The sequence below is a fragment of the Panulirus ornatus genome, chromosome 18 (assembly GCF_036320965.1).
Source record: "Panulirus ornatus isolate Po-2019 chromosome 18, ASM3632096v1, whole genome shotgun sequence".
NCBI lineage: Eukaryota > Metazoa > Arthropoda > Malacostraca > Decapoda > Palinuridae > Panulirus > Panulirus ornatus.
The window spans coordinates 47,351,552-47,368,680 of NC_092241.1; the positions used below are offsets into that span (position 1 = coordinate 47,351,552).

The 17,129-nt window shown below is 40.6% G+C and overlaps 1 protein-coding gene across 3 annotated transcripts in view; it reads right to left on the bottom strand.

Moving 5' to 3' along the window:
* LOC139755054 (USP6 N-terminal-like protein) overlaps window positions 1-17,129 on the bottom strand; it is a 335,539-nt gene that overhangs the window by 308,821 nt on the left and 9,589 nt on the right. For all 3 annotated transcript variants that reach the window (XM_071673062.1, XM_071673061.1, XM_071673060.1), the window contains exon 2: window positions 2,923-2,994. In XM_071673062.1, coding sequence (XP_071529163.1) covers window positions 2,923-2,944 — 22 coding nt within the window. In that variant the 5' untranslated portion in view covers window positions 2,945-2,994. The remainder of the gene's footprint in view (window positions 1-2,922; window positions 2,995-17,129) is intronic.

Below are 17,129 nucleotides of genomic sequence, written 5' to 3' on the forward strand. Positions count from 1 at the left end.
CAAGGGGGGTGGCCATGGCAAATGCCTCCATAACCAGAGAACTCTAGTACCACTTCTTAGCTCCTAATTCTTCACCATTAACAGGCAAAAGGCAACTCTAGTATTCCCAGTAATTGCTACATACACCCTTATAACCTTCTCCTTTGAATAAAGAAACAATAATAGCTTTCGCTCAATTCTCAGGCAAAACTTTCTGCGCATCAGGTCTATTACACTTTCTCCTCAAAATTTCAACATTTCAGCAATAATCTCATCCACTCTAGGTGCCTTTCCTACTTTCAACTTCATTGCTGCCCTTTTTGCCTCCCTGCTATAGGTATCTGAACTTGTATCCTTTTCTTTCCATCCCCCATACCCAAGCATATAGCAACAGCTGCCTAACCTTCTCCCACATCCAACCAACAGTTCTTCAAAATTCTCCTTCCGTCTTCCTCTCACTTCCTCCTTTTGATTCAGCAATTCCCGTTCCTTAATTCTCACATCTTCATTTCCACTCTTATATCAATCTCCTTCCATTTCCACCTCATTCCAGTACAATATCTCATTTTTCCTAAACACTGATCTAAACTTTCTTCCAAAAATCTTCATCTACTCTTACTTTGGTTTCCTTTATCAGCTTCTTAACATTATCCTTGCACATCTTATATTCTTCCATCATCCTTTACTGCTGAATTCCTTTCGAGGAATCTATAATATGCCTTTTCCTTCTCTTCTGCAGCATTTCTAATCTCATCAGTCCACCATGCATTTCCCCTTTTATTCTTAAATATCAAAAGTCTTGTAATCAAACATTTTAAACCCATTCACACATGATTGCATTACTAGGAAAAAGAGTGCAAATTGACAAACACTGTAGTTCTGGCTCACTCCACACCTGTCACTAATCCTCCCAACAACCAGGCAAGGTATGATCCTCCTCTCAGCATAGACATCTACAAGTTCCATTCTTATTTACTCCAAGCAACCCCCATTTACCAACTATTCTACCAATTTCATCACATCCCACCTTCACATTCATATCATCCATTACAACCACTTTCTCTCCTTCTTAAACCCATTAATATATTCACATTTCTCCCGAAATTCTTATATCATGCTTACCTCACACAGTCTTTACATTCACAGGTGCAAATACACATACCCATGCATACTTCACAATTACAATCTAGTCTTGATCCATTCCATCCATGCTCTGTGACACCCTCCCATACTCTCGGTAACAGCAGTATTGCTCAGCTGCATCTGTTATGAATAATCATTGCTTGAAGTTGATCAGATGAATTCTTCTAAGTTAATTTTCAAAAGTGATTATTGTAATCATTATCAGTGCATCTGACTTCTTAAAATATCTTAGAATCAGATAAGAGGACGTTTACCACAGTTTTATATTCTGTACTGGCATTAAACATCATGTAATCATAAACAAAAAGATATACAAGTACATGAAAGTTATAAATCATCCTTCCTGAGAATAAGGGTATGGTGAATATCTGTGATGATAGTTTTGGTGAATATAATACAGCCAACACTACTGAGAAATGGCTGTAGAACCATAGGTTGCACACTGAAAATGAGAAAAATTTGTGAAGGACAAGTAAGAATCAAAAGTAGAAAAAAAGGAGAAATATCTAGGAAATGACACAACATCCCACAATGTTGGGAGGGCAGGAGATTGTGAAACAAGGTCCTATACTGGGCTTCCAAAGTCAAAATAACCAAATTTCCCTCAAACAATTAATCTGCCCCTTCTCACAATGAAATATGCCAGCATTCTGCAAGTTGCAAACATATCAAAAACAATGAACTTAATAATGATTTCTTGAACTGAACTATCATGCTGTATTGGAAAGCATTTGCTATAAAACATTGCAATACGTTAATCAAAGTTTATCCAATAAAACTTTTCAAACTTATAAATATTGATTTACCTTCAAGAATCATTATACATGACAGCAGCAATACTGTACATTTCTAATTTACATGTGAAAAGAACACACTGTTACATGCTCTTAAAACAGAACGACTTTTTCAGTTGTAAGACCATTTTCATACTTTTTTCATACAAGCTATTTCCTGTGTGAAAGAGGTAGCATCAAGAACAGACAACTGAGCCTATGAGAATAAAAGATCCTCATTTGGCTCTTTTTTCAGTTCCTTCTTTTGGAAAGTAACACAGGAATGGAGGATTTCAAATCCCACTCCTGCCTCTCCCAGTTGCCTCCTATGACATGCAAAAGATAAACGAGCGGTATTCTTTCTCTCCTATCTTCAGGGAATATACTCTATTTATTCTAATCAATCATACCTTGTCCCTTTCATCAAGGTACATGTCTCCTGTTCAAAAAGAAAAAAAAAACCTCCATTTAAAACTTCCGGTGGAAAACTGTGTGGAAGTGGGCAGGTAAAAAACATATATAAGCATGACCAAGAAATAGGGGATCCTGTTGATGAAAGTGATGCAAATCTCATTGAATACATATGAATTTACAATAGCTATCCGCACTTGGGAGGACTGTTTTATGTTGCCCATCATGTTCTTTTAGGAAGTAGTTTTCAGGATGGAGACGGTACCTTTCATATCGAGAAAGAGAAATTATAGAAGGAATGGAACACAATTATATAATCAAAGGTTATGTTCAAGTCCTGCATCACCCAAAACAGCCACTTAGCAATTTTCAAAATCCTGTAAGACAATAAAAGTTAGCATAACATTCTTATGCTCTTACTACGCATGAAAAGGTAAACATTACGGAAGTCCTTCAAAGAGTTCATTAAAGGCATGTGCATTATACTTTTCAAAGGAAGATCTCAAAATATCCCTTAATATTTATTGCCAAAGTCAGAGAATTTATAGCAATAAAAGGGTACTACTACGTTTATAGCCTAAAATATTTGTAAAACTAATAAGCACATAATCCTTACCAGCATCCATTTTGCCTTTCATTCATTTGAGTCATCAACTAGAGTATCTCTCTGCACCCATCACATCAGCACCTGAAATAATCATATATCCATTATACAGCGGATGTTACAATTGCATCTTAGTATAGTACGGATAAGAAACTATTTTATTCTATATTTATTATTATTCTATATTTATTTATTTAGTGAAAGAGAAGAGAGAGGCATTTGAATGATTTTTGCAGGGAAAAAATGCAAATGAGTGGGAGAGGTATAAAAGAAAGAGGCAGGAGGTCAAGAGAAAGGTGCAAGAGGTGAAAAAGAGGGCAAATGAGAGTTGGGGTGAGAGAGTATCATTAAATGTCAGAGAGAATAAAAAGATGTTTTGGAAGGAGGTAAATAAAGTGCGTAAGACAAGGGAGCAAATGGGAACTTCAGTGAAGGGGGCAAATGGGGAGGTGATAACAAGTAGTGGTGATCTGAGAAGGAGATGGAGTGAGTATTTTGAAGGTTTAATGAATGTGTTAGATGATAAAGTGGCAGATGTGGGGTGTCTTGGTCGAGGTGGTGTGCAAAGTGAGAGGGTTAGGGAAAATGATTTGGTAAATAGAGAAGAGGTAGTAAAAGCTTTACGGAAGATGAAAGCCGGCAAAGCAGCAGGTTTGGATGGCATTGCAGTGGAATTTATTAAAAAAAGGGGTGACTGCATTGTTGACTGGTTGGTAAGGTTATTTAATGTATGTATGATTCATGGTGAGGTGCCTGAGGATTGGCGGAATGCTTGCATAGTGCCATTGTACAAAGGCAAAGGGGATAAGAGTGAGTGCTCAAATTACAGAGGTATAAGTTTGTTGAGTATTCCCTGTAAATTATATGGGAGGGTATTGATTGAGAGGGTGAAGGCATGTACAGAGCATCAGATTGGGGAAGAGCAGTGTGGTTTCAGAAGTGGTAGAGGATGTGTGGATCAGGTGTTTGCTTTAAAGAATATATGCGAGAAATACTTAGAAAAACAAATGGATTTGTATGTAGGATTTATGGATCTGGAGAAGGAATATGATAGAGTTGATAGAGATGCTCTGTGGAGGGTATTAAGAATATATGGTGTGGGAGGCAAGTTGTTAGAAGCAGTGAAAAGTTTTTATCGAGGATGTAAGGCATGTGTACGTGTAGGAAGAGAAGAAAGTGATTGGTTCTCAGTGAATGTAGGTTTGCTGCAGGGGTGTGTGATGTCTCCATGGTTGTTTAATTTGTTTATGGATGGGGTTGTTAGGTAGGTGGATGCAAGAGTTTTGGAAAGAGGGGCAAGTATGCAGTCTGTTGTGGATGAGAGAGCTTGGGAAGTGAGTCAGTTATTGTTAGCTGATGATACAGCGCTGGTGGCTGATTCATGTGAGAAACTGCAGAAGCTGGTGACTGAGTTTGGTAAAGTGTGTGAGAGAAGAAAGTTAAGAGTAAATGTGAATAAGAGCAAGGTAATTAGGTACAGTAGGGTTGAGGGTCAAGTCAATTGGGAGGTAAGTTTGAATGGAGAAAAGCTGGAGGAAGTGAAGTGTTTTAGATATCTGGGAGTGGATCTGGCAGCGGATGGAACCATGGAAGCGGAAGTGAATCATAGGGTGGGGGAGGGGGCGAAAATTCTGGGAGCCTTGAAGAATGTTTGGAAGTCGAGAACATTATCTCGGAAAGCAAAAATGGGTATGTTTGAAGGAATAGTGGTTCCAACAATGTTGTATGGTTGCGAGGCGTGGGCTATGGATAGAGTTGTGCACAGGAGGGTGGATGTGCTGGAAATGAGATGTTTGAGGACAGTATGTGGTGTGAGGTGGTTTGATCTGGTAAGTAATGTAAGGGTGAGAGAGACATGTGGAAATAAAAAGAGTGTGGTTGAGAGAGCAGAAGAGGGTGTTTTGAAATGGTTTGGTCACATGGAGAGAATGAGTGGGGAAAGATTGACCAAGAGGATATATGTGTCAGAGGTGGAGGGAACGAGGAGAAGTGGGAGACCAAATTGGAGGTGGAAAGATGGAGTGAAAAAGATTTTGAGTGATCGGGGCCTGAACATGCAGGAGGGTGAAAGGCGTGCAAGGAATAGAGTGAATTGGAACGATGTGGTATACCTGGGTCGACGTGCTGTCAATGGATTGAACCAGGGCATGTGAAGCGTCTGGGGTAAACCATGCAAAGTGTGTGGGGCCTGGATGTGGAAAGGGAGCTGTGGTTTCGGTGCATTATTACATGACAGCTAGAGACTGAGTGTGAACAAATGGGGCCTTTGGTGTTTTTCCTAGCACTACCTCGCACACATGAGGGGGGAGGGGGTTGTTATTCCATGTGTGGTGAGGTGGCGATGGGAACAAATAAAGGCAGACAGTATGAATTATGTACATGTGTATATATGTATATGTCTGTGTGTGTATATATATGTGTACATTGAGATGTATAGGTATGTATATTGTGCATGGGTGGACATGTATGTATATACATGCGTATGTGGGCGGGTTGGGCCATTCTTTCGTCTGTTTCCTTGCGCTACCTCGCTATCGCGGGAGACAGCGACAATGCAAAATAAATAAATAAATACTATTTATTTTGCTTTGTTGCTGTCTCTCACATTAGCGAGGTAGCACAACGAAACAGACAAAAGAATGGCCCAACCCACCCACATACACATGTATATACATACACGTCCACAAACGCAAATATACATACCTATACATCTCAACGCATACATATATATATACACACACATACATATACATATATACACATGTACATAATTCATACAGTCTGCCTCTATTCATTCCCATTGCCACCCTGCCACACATGAAATAACAACCCCATCCCCCCTCATGTGAGCAAGGTAGCGCTAGGAAAACAACAAAGGCCCCATTCGTTCACACTCAGTCTCTTGTTGTCATGTAATAATGCACTGAAACCATCACACTCAGTCTCTAGTTGTCATGTAATAATGCACCAAAACCACAGCTCCCTTTCCACATCCAGGCCCCACAGAACTTTCCATGGTTTACCCCGGACGCTTCACATGAACTGGTTCAATCCATTGACAGCACGTCGGCCCCAGTATACCACATCGTTCCAACTCACTCTATTCCTTGCACGCCTTTCACCCTCCTGCATGTTCAGGCCCCGATCACTCAAAATCTTTTTCACTCCATCTTTCCACCTCCAATTTGGTCTCCCACTCCTCGTTCCCTCCACCTCTGACACATACATCTTCTTGGTCAATCTTTCCACACTCATTCTCTCCATGTGACCAAACCATTTCAAAACACCCTCTCCTGCTCTCTCAACCACACTTTTTTTATTACCACACATCTCTCTTACCCTATTATTACTTACTCGGTCAACCCACCTCACACCACATATTGTCCTCAAACATCTAATTTCCAGCACATCCACCCTCCTCCGCACAACTCTATCCATAGCCCATGCCTTGCAACCATACAACATTGTTGGAACCACTATTCCTTCAAACGTACCCATTTTTGCCTTCCGAGATAATGTTCTCGACTTCCAAACATTCTTCAAGGCTCCCAGAACTTTCGCCCCCTCCCCCAAACTATGATTCACTTCCGCTTCCATGGTTCCATCCACGGCCAAATCCACTCCAAGATATCTAAAACATTTCACTTCCTCCAGTCTTTCTCCATTCAGACTTACCTCCCAATTGACTTGACCCTTAACCCTACTGTACCTAATAACCTTGCTCTTATTCACATTTACTCTCAACTTTCTTCTTTCACACACTTTACCAAACTCAGTCACCACCTTCTGCAGTTTCTCACATGAATCAGCCACCAGCGCTGTATCATCAGCTAACAATAACTGACTCACTTCCCAAGCTCTCTCTCATCCACAACAAACTACATACTTGCCCCTCTTTCCAAAACTCTTGCATTCACCTCCCTAACAACCCCACCCATAAACAAAATAAACAACCATGAAGACATCACACACCCCTGCCGCAAACCTATATTAACTGAGAACCAATCACTTTCCTCTCTTCCTACACATACACATGCCTTACATCCTCGACAAAAACTTTTCACTGCTTCTAACAACTTGCCTCCCACATAATATATTCTTAATACCTTCCACAGAGCATATCTATCAACTCTATCATATGCCTTCTCCAGATCCATAAATGCTACATACAAATCCATTTGCTTTTCTAAGTACTTCTCACATACATTCTTCACAGCAAACACCTGATCCACACATCCTCTACCACTTCTGAAACCACACTGCTCTTCCCCAATCTGATGCTCTGTACATGCCTTCACCCTCTCAATCAATACCCTCCCATATAATTTCCCAGGAATAATCAACAAACTTAAACCTCTGTAATTTTAGCACTCACCTTTGTCCCCTTTGCCTTTATACAATGGCACTATGCAAGCATTCTGCCAATCCTCAGGCACCTCACCATGAAATCATACATACATTGAATAACCTTACCAACCAGTCAACAATACAGTCACCCCCTTTCTTAAATAAATTCCACTGCAATGCCATCCAAACCCGCTGCCTTGCCGGCTTTCATCTTCCGCAAAGGTTTTACTACCTCTTCTTTGTTTACCAAATCATTTTCCCTAACCCTCTCACTTTGCACACCACCTCGACCAAAACACCCTATATCTGCCACTCTATCATCAAACACATTCAACAAACCTTCAAAATACTCACTCCATCTCCTTCTCACATCACCACTACTTGTTATCACCTCCCCATTAGCCCCCTTCACTGAAGTTCCCATTTCTTCCCTTGTCTTATGCACTTTATTTACCTCCTTCCAAAACATCTTTTTATTCTCCCTAAAATTTAATGTTACTCTCTCACCCCAACTCTCATTTGCACTCTTTTTCACCTCTTGCACCTTTCTCTTGACCTCCTGTCTCTTTCTTTTATACATCTCCCACTCATTTGCATTATTTCCCTGCAAAAATCGTCCAAATGCCTCTCTCTTCTCTTTCACTAATAATCTTACTTCTTCATCCCACCACTCACTACCCTTTCTAATCTGCCCACCTCCCACACTTATCATGCCACAAGTATCTTTTGTGCAAGACATCACTGCTTCCCTAAATACATCCCATTCCTCCCCCACTCCCCATACCTCCTTTGTTCTCACCTTTTTCCATTCTGTACTCAGTCTCTTCTGGTACTTCCTCACACAAGTCTCCTTCCTAAGCTCACTTCCTCTCACCACTCTCTTCACCCCAACATTCTCTCTTCTTTTCTGAAAACCTCTACAAATCTTCACCTTCGCCTCCACAAGATAATGATCAGACATCCCTCCAGTTGCACCTCTCAGCACATTAACATCCAAAAGTATCTCTTTTGCGCGTCTATCAATTAACATGTAATCCAATAACGCTCTCTGGCCATCTCTCCTACTTACATAGGCATACTTATGTATATCTCTCTTTTTAAACCAGGTATTCCCAATCACCAGTCCTTTTTCAGCACATAAATCTACAAGCTCTTCACCATTTCCATTTACAACACTGAACACCCCATGTATACCAATTATTCCCTCAACTGCTACATTACTCACCTTTGCATTCAAATCACCCATCACTATAACCCGGTCTCGTGCATCAAAACCACTAACACTCTCATTCAGCTGCTCCCAAAACACTTGCCTCTCATGATCTTTCTTCTCATGCCCAGGTGCATTTGCACCAATAATCACCCATCTCTCTCCATCAACTTTCAGTTTTACCCATATCAATCTAGAGTTTACTTTCTTACACTCTACCACACACCACTCCTGTTTCAGGAGTAGTGCTACTCCTTCCCTTGCTCTTGTCCTCTCACTAACCCCTGACTTTACTCCTAAGACATTCCCAAACCACTTTTCCCCTTTACCCTTGAGCTTTGTTTCACTCAGAGCCAAAACATCCAGGTTCCTTTCCTCAAACATACTACCTATCTCTCCTTTTTTCTCATCTTGGTTACATCCACACACATTTAAACACCCCAATCTGAGCCTTTGAGGAGGATGAGCACTCCCCATGAGACTCCTTCTGTTTCCCCTTTTTGAAAGTTAAAATACAAGGAGGGGAGGGTTTCTAGCCCCCCGCTCCTGTCCCCTTTAGTCACCTTCTATGACACGTGAGGAATGCATGGGAAGTATTCTTTCTCCCCTATCCCCAGGGATAAGAGACTGTCACCAAATTTATTTAGAAATCTAATAATCAGATGAATTCTTTCAAACTTTATCTTCATAATTTTAGTTCTCATTATTGAAAAACATGCTCCCTACAAAATATATAAAAATTTGACCTAGCACTTCTTAAAACAAAGAAAAGTAAAATTGATACAAATGAAACATTAACAAAAAACACTCATATTTTAAGTAAATAAACATCACTTCAATAATAAAAAGAATAAAATGAATTGCCATGCCTTACATCTCATACTCTTTCACTTTCCACTGCAGTTATCAACTTGCCTGATATTTCCCTGAACAACTAAACAGGAGAATTTCACCACTAATGCATTTTCCACAGTTTTTCTTTGTGATTTAGCTTTTATCCTGTTCAATTTTCCTTTAATTTCTTCAAACAATTTTCTTCCTCCTCATTCTCTCTCTTTCTAACTCTTTTGAGTCTTTCTTCGTATGCTTTACCGTCAGCTCTGGCATCACTTACAGTAACTGTAGTAACTAATAATGCATCTACAACAATGCCAGGTCACTGTATCTCTCAACATCTTACATTTCTCCCTACATAACAGTATCTTCTTTAAGACTAGATATTTTCAAGAAATCCTTTTTAAATGACAGAATTACCAGGCAACCATTAAGACCAGATATTTTCAAGAAATCCTTTCTAAACGACAGAATTACCAGGCAACAAGTCTAGGGTTGTGCAAAACTAAGATACTTCTCAGGCCTGTCAATAGTCATGTCATGCAAATCTTCATTTTACAATATCCCTAAGCACTTCATCACACTTAGTTCCATATCACATATATGCATTTAATCTTGGTTTAGTTCGGCATCTTATCACCAAAACCATATAACTTCCATTAGTCTACAATACTACTTTGCCCCATATCACCTATATCCCTTGTGGTGTTCCTGATACTTTCAACTAATTCAAAAACACGTCCTCCTTAGGATTCAGACACTTTATTTCCTTTATTAATCTAGGAATCAGGCACTTTACTTCCTATATTAACACAATTTAAAGACAAAAGCACAAAATAGGAGGGATAAGTGACACAGTCTGCATATTCCCAATATCACCCTGGATTTACTTTTGCATAATTTTGACCAAATCCCATTCCAGTTACAAGCGAAACTATTTGTTTTATGGGAAAAGTTTTACTCTCATGCTGCCCTGTCTTCTTTAAACTGTAGATGAGTACTATGTCTTTATTCTCTTCAGTTATCCATTAATCTCTAACTCCACCTTGGACGACTCACATTCCTTCACCCTTGATACTCCTATCACTAATCTTATGCCAATTCCCATAGTCTCCTTCTGAAGTCAGAAAAGTATGTTCTCTCTCTCTCTCTCTCTCTCTCTCTAAACAAAAGCAAGGCTTATGGTCCTGATGGCATGCATCCCATGTACTGAAAGAGTATGCTTCCGAACTTTCACATGTGCTTGCTCATCTCTTCATTTCTGTTTAACGCTTAAATTTTTTCCATCTTTTTGGAAGCATGCATTAGTGCATCCCATTCCTAAGAAGGATGACTGTTCCAACCTCTCAAACAATCATTGTACTGTTGCTTTGACATCGACCCTTTACAAAGTCTTTGAAATCCTCCTAACCTCCCATATCCTTATACATTTTAAGTCTCACAGTCTTCTTTCTGATCACCAATATGGCTTCCATAAAGTAAGATCCACCTGTGATATTCTTTCCTAACTTACTAATGTCTGGTCATAATTCCTGAAAGATTTTGGGAAATCCTATGATACAGTTGCCCTTGACATATCCAAAGCTTCTGTCAGGCATTTAGCACAATGGTCTTATCTCTAAGCTCTCCTCCCTCATATCTAAATTCCTCTCTGGCCGATCTCACTCTATGATTGCTGATGGGTTAGCCTCTCCCCCTTTCTCCATCAACAGCAATGTCCCTCAACGTTCAGACCTGTCTCCTCCACATTTTATATCAATAATTTCCTTTCTTTCACAAATAACCACATACACTCATATGCTGATGACCCAGCGCTGCATTCCTCCACAACCTTTACTTCTGCTCCTACTCTCACTTGATCTGCATCTCATCTTGACACAACTTCCTCAATAAACGCAGACTTGGACAGGATATCTCAGTGGAGTAGACAAAATCTGGCTAAGCTTAATGCCTCCAAGACTCAGTTCCTAACCATTTCTTAATTGAAACTTCCTTACAACTTTCCTCCCTCCTCTGACAGTTCTGTAATTTCACCTCTTGACTCAATAAAAATACTTCGTGTTACTGTAACACATCCACTTTTTCTTGAAAACCCCACATTAGGATAATACTTAGATCTGCCTCTAAAAAACTGGGAGTCCTGTTTAGATGTCGAAATTTCTTTTCTTCAGAACAGTTACTCTGTTTATACAAAGGTTTGATCTGTCCATGTATGGAGTACTGCTCTCATATCTAGGGCGGTTCTAGCACTGCATCCTTACTTGGCAGAGTTGAGTGGAAAAGGGTTCGACTTTTAAATGCTCTCACGCAAACTTTAAAACTTGACCTGCTTGCACTATGTGGCAAAGTTGGTTCACTTTCCCTCTTCTATAGGTATTACTTTGGTTTTTGCTCCCAAAAGATGGCTCCTAATATGCCCTCACCACCTAATACACTGTACAATACTTGGCAAGCTGCTGCATCACATGATTACTCGAGTGGCTGTGGGCAACTCAAGGATAGGCAATTTGGATAAATGTTTCTTTCTCCATACCTTGAAGCTTTGGAAAACATTAAAATAAATATAAATAAATAGACATATATTTATTTATTTACTTATACTTTGTCGCTGTCTCCCAGGTTAGCGAGGTAGTGCAATGAAACAGACGAAAGAATGGCCCAACCCCCCACATACACATATATATACATACACGCCTACAAATGCACACATACATACCTATACATCTCAACATATACATACATATACGCACACGGACATATTCATATATACACATGTACATAATTCATACTGTCTGCCCTCATTCATTCCCATTGCCACCCCGCCACACATGAAATAACAACCCCCTCCCCCTGCATGTGCACGAGGTAGCGCTAGGAAAAGACAACAAAGGCCACATTTGTTCACACTAAGTCTCTAGCTGTCATGTATAATGCACCGACACCACAGAAACCTTTCCACATCCAGGCCCTACACAACTTTCCATGGTTTACCCCAGACGCTTCACATGCCCTGGTTCAATTCAATGACAGCACGTCAACCCCAGTATACCACATTGTTCCAATTCACTCTATTCCTTGCACGCCTTTCACCCTCCTGCATGTTCAGGCCCCGATCACTCAAAATCTTTTTCACTCCATCTTTCCACCTCCAATTTGGTCTCCCACTTCTCCTCGTTCCCTCCACCTCTGACACATATATCCCCTTGATCAATCTTTCCTCACTCATTCTCTCCATGTCACCAAGACATTTCAAAACACCCTCTTCTGCTCTCTCAACATCACTCTTACCCGTTCATTACTTACTTGATCAAACCACCTCATACCACATATTGTCCTCAAACATCTCATTTCCTGCACATCCACCCTCCTACGCACAACTCTATCCATAGCCCAACCCTTGCAACCATATATCATTGTTGGAACCACTATTCCTTCAAACATACCCATTTTTCATTTCCAAGATAACGTTCTCAACTTCCACACATTCTTCAACGCTCCCAGAACTTTCACCCCCTCCTCCACCCTATGATTCACTTCCACTTCCATGGTTCCATCCCCAGCCAAATCCACTCCCATACATCTAAAACACTTCACTTCCAGTTTTTCTCCATTCAAACTTACCTCCCAATTGACTTGACCCTCAACCCTACTGTACTTAATAACCTTGCTCTTATTCACATTTACTCTCAGCTTTCTTCTTTCACACACTTTACCAAACTCAGTCACCAGCTTCTGCAGTTTCTCACATGAATCAGCCACCAGCGATGTATCATCAGCGAACAACAACTGAGTCACTTCCCAAGCTCTCTCATCCACAACAGACTACATACTTGCCCCTCTTTCCAAAACTCTTGCATTCACCTCCCTAACAACCTCATCCATAAACAATTTGAACAACCATAGAGACATCACGCACCCCTGCCGCAAACCAACATTCACTGAGAACCAATCACTTTCCTCTCTTCCTACACGTACACATGCCTTTCATCCTTGATAAAAACTTTTCACTGCTTCTAACAACTTGCCTCCCACACCATATATTCTTAATACCTTCCACAGATCATCTCTATCAACTCTATCATATGCCTTCTCCAGATCCACAAATGCTACATACAAATCCATTTGCTTTTCTAAGTATTTCTCACATACATTCTTCAAAGCAAACACCTGATCCACACATCCTCTACCACTTCTGAAAACACACTGCTCTTCCCCAATCTGATGCTCTGTACATGCCTTCACCCTCTCAATCAATACCCTCCCATATAATTTACCAGGAATACTCAACAAACTTATACCTCTGTAATTTGAGCACTCACTTTTATCCCCTTTGCCTTTGTACAATGGCACTATGCTAGCATTCCGCCAATCCTCAGGCACTTCACCATTTGTCATACATACATTAAATAATCTTACCAACCAGTCAACAATACAGTCACCACCTTTTTTAAAAAATTCCACTGCAATACCATCCAAACCCGCTGCCTTGCCGGCTTTCATCTTCTGCAAAGCTTTTACTACCTCTTCTCTGTTTACTAAATCATCCTCCCTAACCCTCTCACTTTGCACACCACCTCGACCACAACACCCTATATCTGCCACTCTATCATCAAACACATTCAACAAACCTTCAAAATACTCACTCCATCTCCTTCTCACATCACCACTACTTGTTATCACCTCCCCATTAGCCCCCTTCACTGATGTTCCCATTTGTCCCCTTGTCTTACACACTTTATTTACCTCCTTCCAAAACATCTTTTTATTCTCCCTAAAATTTAATGATACTCTCTCACCCCAACTCTCATTTGCACTCTTTTTCACCTCTTGCACCTTTCTCTTGACCTCCTACCTCTTTCTTTCATACATCTCCCACTCATTTGCACTATTTTCCTGCAAAAATCGTGCAAATGCCTATCTCTTCTTTTTCACTAATAATCTTACTTCTTCATCCCACCACTCACTACCCTTTCTAATCTGCCCATCTCCCACGCTTCTCAAGCCACAAGCATCTTTTGCACAAGCCATTACTGCTTCCATAAATACATCCCATTCCTCCCCCACTCCCCTTACCTCCTTTGTTCTCACCTTTTACCATTCTGTACTCAGTCTCTCCTAGTACTTCCTCACACAAGTCTCCTTCCTAAGCTCTCTTACTCTCACCACTCTCTTAACCCCAACATTCTTCTTTTCTGAAAACCTCTACAAATCTTCACTTTTGCCTCCACAAGATAATGATCAGACATCCCTCCAATTCCACCTCTCAGCACATTAACATCCAAAAGTCTCTCTCGCACGCCTATCAATTAACATGTAATCCAATAACACTCTCTGGCCATCTCTCCTACTTACATACGTATACTTATGTATATCTCTCTTTTTAAACCAGGTATTCCCAATCACCAGTCCTTTTTCAGCACAGAAATCTACAAGCTCTTCACCATTTCCATTTACAACACTGAACACCCCACGTACACCAATTATTCCCTTAACAGCCACATTACTCACATTTGCATTCAAATCACCATTCACTGTAACCTGGTCTCGTGCATCAAAACCACTAACACACTCACTCAGCTGCTCCCAAGACACATTTTTTCATAACTGATTTCCGTTTCTCACTTTAGCAAGGGAGCACCAGGAACAGAAGAAGAAAGGCCACATCTGCTCATCCATTCTCTAGCTATCATGCCCTGGTTCAATCCAGTGACAGCACATCAATTCACTCTAGTCCTGTGCATGCCTTTCATCCTCCTGCATGTTAAAGCCCCAGTCACTCAAAATAATTTGAATGCCATCCTTCCATCTCCAACTTGGTCTCCCTGTTCTCCATCCTCCTTCCCCCCACTTCTGACAAATATATCCTCTTTGCCAACCTTTCCTCACTCATTCTCTCCATATCTCCAAACTATAAACCATTTAAGCAAAGCATCTTCTGCTCTCTCAACCACACACTTTTTATTACTACGAATCTCTCTTACCCTTTCATTAATTACTTGATCAAACCTCCTCACACTATATACTCTTCATTTCCAATATTTCCAGACTTGTCTATAGCCCATGCCTCTCATCCATATAATTTGATGGGACTACTATTCCTTCAAACATACCCATTTTTGCCCTCCTAGATAATATCGCTCTTTCCACACATTCTTCAGCATCCCCAGCACTTTTACCCCATCTCCCACCCTATGACTCACTTCTGCTTACATGGTCACATTCATTTCACTTCCTCCAATTAAACTCACAGCTCCAATAACATGTCCCATAATCCTACTGAACATAATAACCATGCTTCTTTTCACATTCACACTAAACTTTCACATACTTCAAAACTCAGTTACCAACTTCAGCAGTTTTTTATTCAATTCTGCCACCAGTGCTGTATCATCAGCAAACAAATGACGAACTTCCCAGGCCCTCTCATCCCCAACAGACTGCATACTCACCTCTCTCTGCAAGACTCTTGCATTTACCTCCCACACCACCCCATCCATAAACAGCGAACAACCACAGTAACATCACATACCATAGGTGCAGACCCAAGCTTCCCATGGAACCAACCACTCTCCTCTTTTCCTATTTGTACACAAACCTTACACCCTTGATAAAAACTTCTCACTGATTCTAATAGCTTTCCTCCAACACTGTATATTCTCAAGACCTTGCACAAAGCATCCATCCTATCATACACTTTCTCCAGATCCATAAATGTGACAAACAAATACATATGATTAAGTATTTCTAACACATTCTTTAAAGCAAACACCTCGTCCACACATCCTCTACCACTCCTGAAACCACACTGCTTCTACTTAATCCAATGCTCTATGCATGTCTTCACCCTCTCAATCAATACCCTCCCAAACAACTTACCAGGCATACTTAACAATACCTCTGTAGTCTGAACACTCACCTTTATCCCCCATGCCTCTATACAATGGCACTATACATGTATTCTGCTAATCCCTAGGCACCTCACCATGATCCATACATACTTACCAACCAATCAACAACACAGTCATTCCCTTTCTCGATAAATTCAACAGCAACACCATCCACTCCAGCTGCCTTGCTGCATTTCATCTTTTGCAAGGCTTTTACCACCTCTTCTCTCTTCACCAAACCATTCTCCAATAGTCTCTCACTTTGCATACCACCTTGACCAAAATACCCTCCATCTACCTCTATCATCAAACACATTTAACAATCCTTCAAAATACTCCATCTCTTCCTCATTACCTGCTATCACTTCCCCTTCACTGATGTTCCCATTTGTTCTCGTCTTTCATACATTATTTACCTCCTTCCAAACCATCTTACTCTCCCTTAGGTTTACCGATATTCATTCACCTCAATTCTTATTTGCCCTCATTTTCAACCACCGCACCTTCCTCTTGACCTCTGGCCCCATTCTATGTCTCACATGCATACATCTCTAATCATTTGAACTCCTTCCATGTAAGTACTGCTAAAACTCAACTCTTTTCTCTTTCAATTGCAACTTTACTACTTCATCTCACCACTCACTACACTTCCTAATCAGCCCAATTCCCACCTTCCGCATGCCACATGCATCTTTTGTGCATGTCATCAATGCTTCCCTAGATATCTTCCATTCCTCATCCATGCCCCTCACTTCATCTTCTCTCACCTTTTGCCATTCTGCATGCAATCTCTCCCAGTATTTCTTCACACAAGTCTCTATTCCATGCTCACAAATTTTCAACATTCTCTTCTCCCCAACACTGTCTCTTCTTTTCTGTAAACCTCTACAAATCTCTCTCTCTCTCTCTCTCTCTCTCTCTCTCTCTCTCTCTCTCTCTCT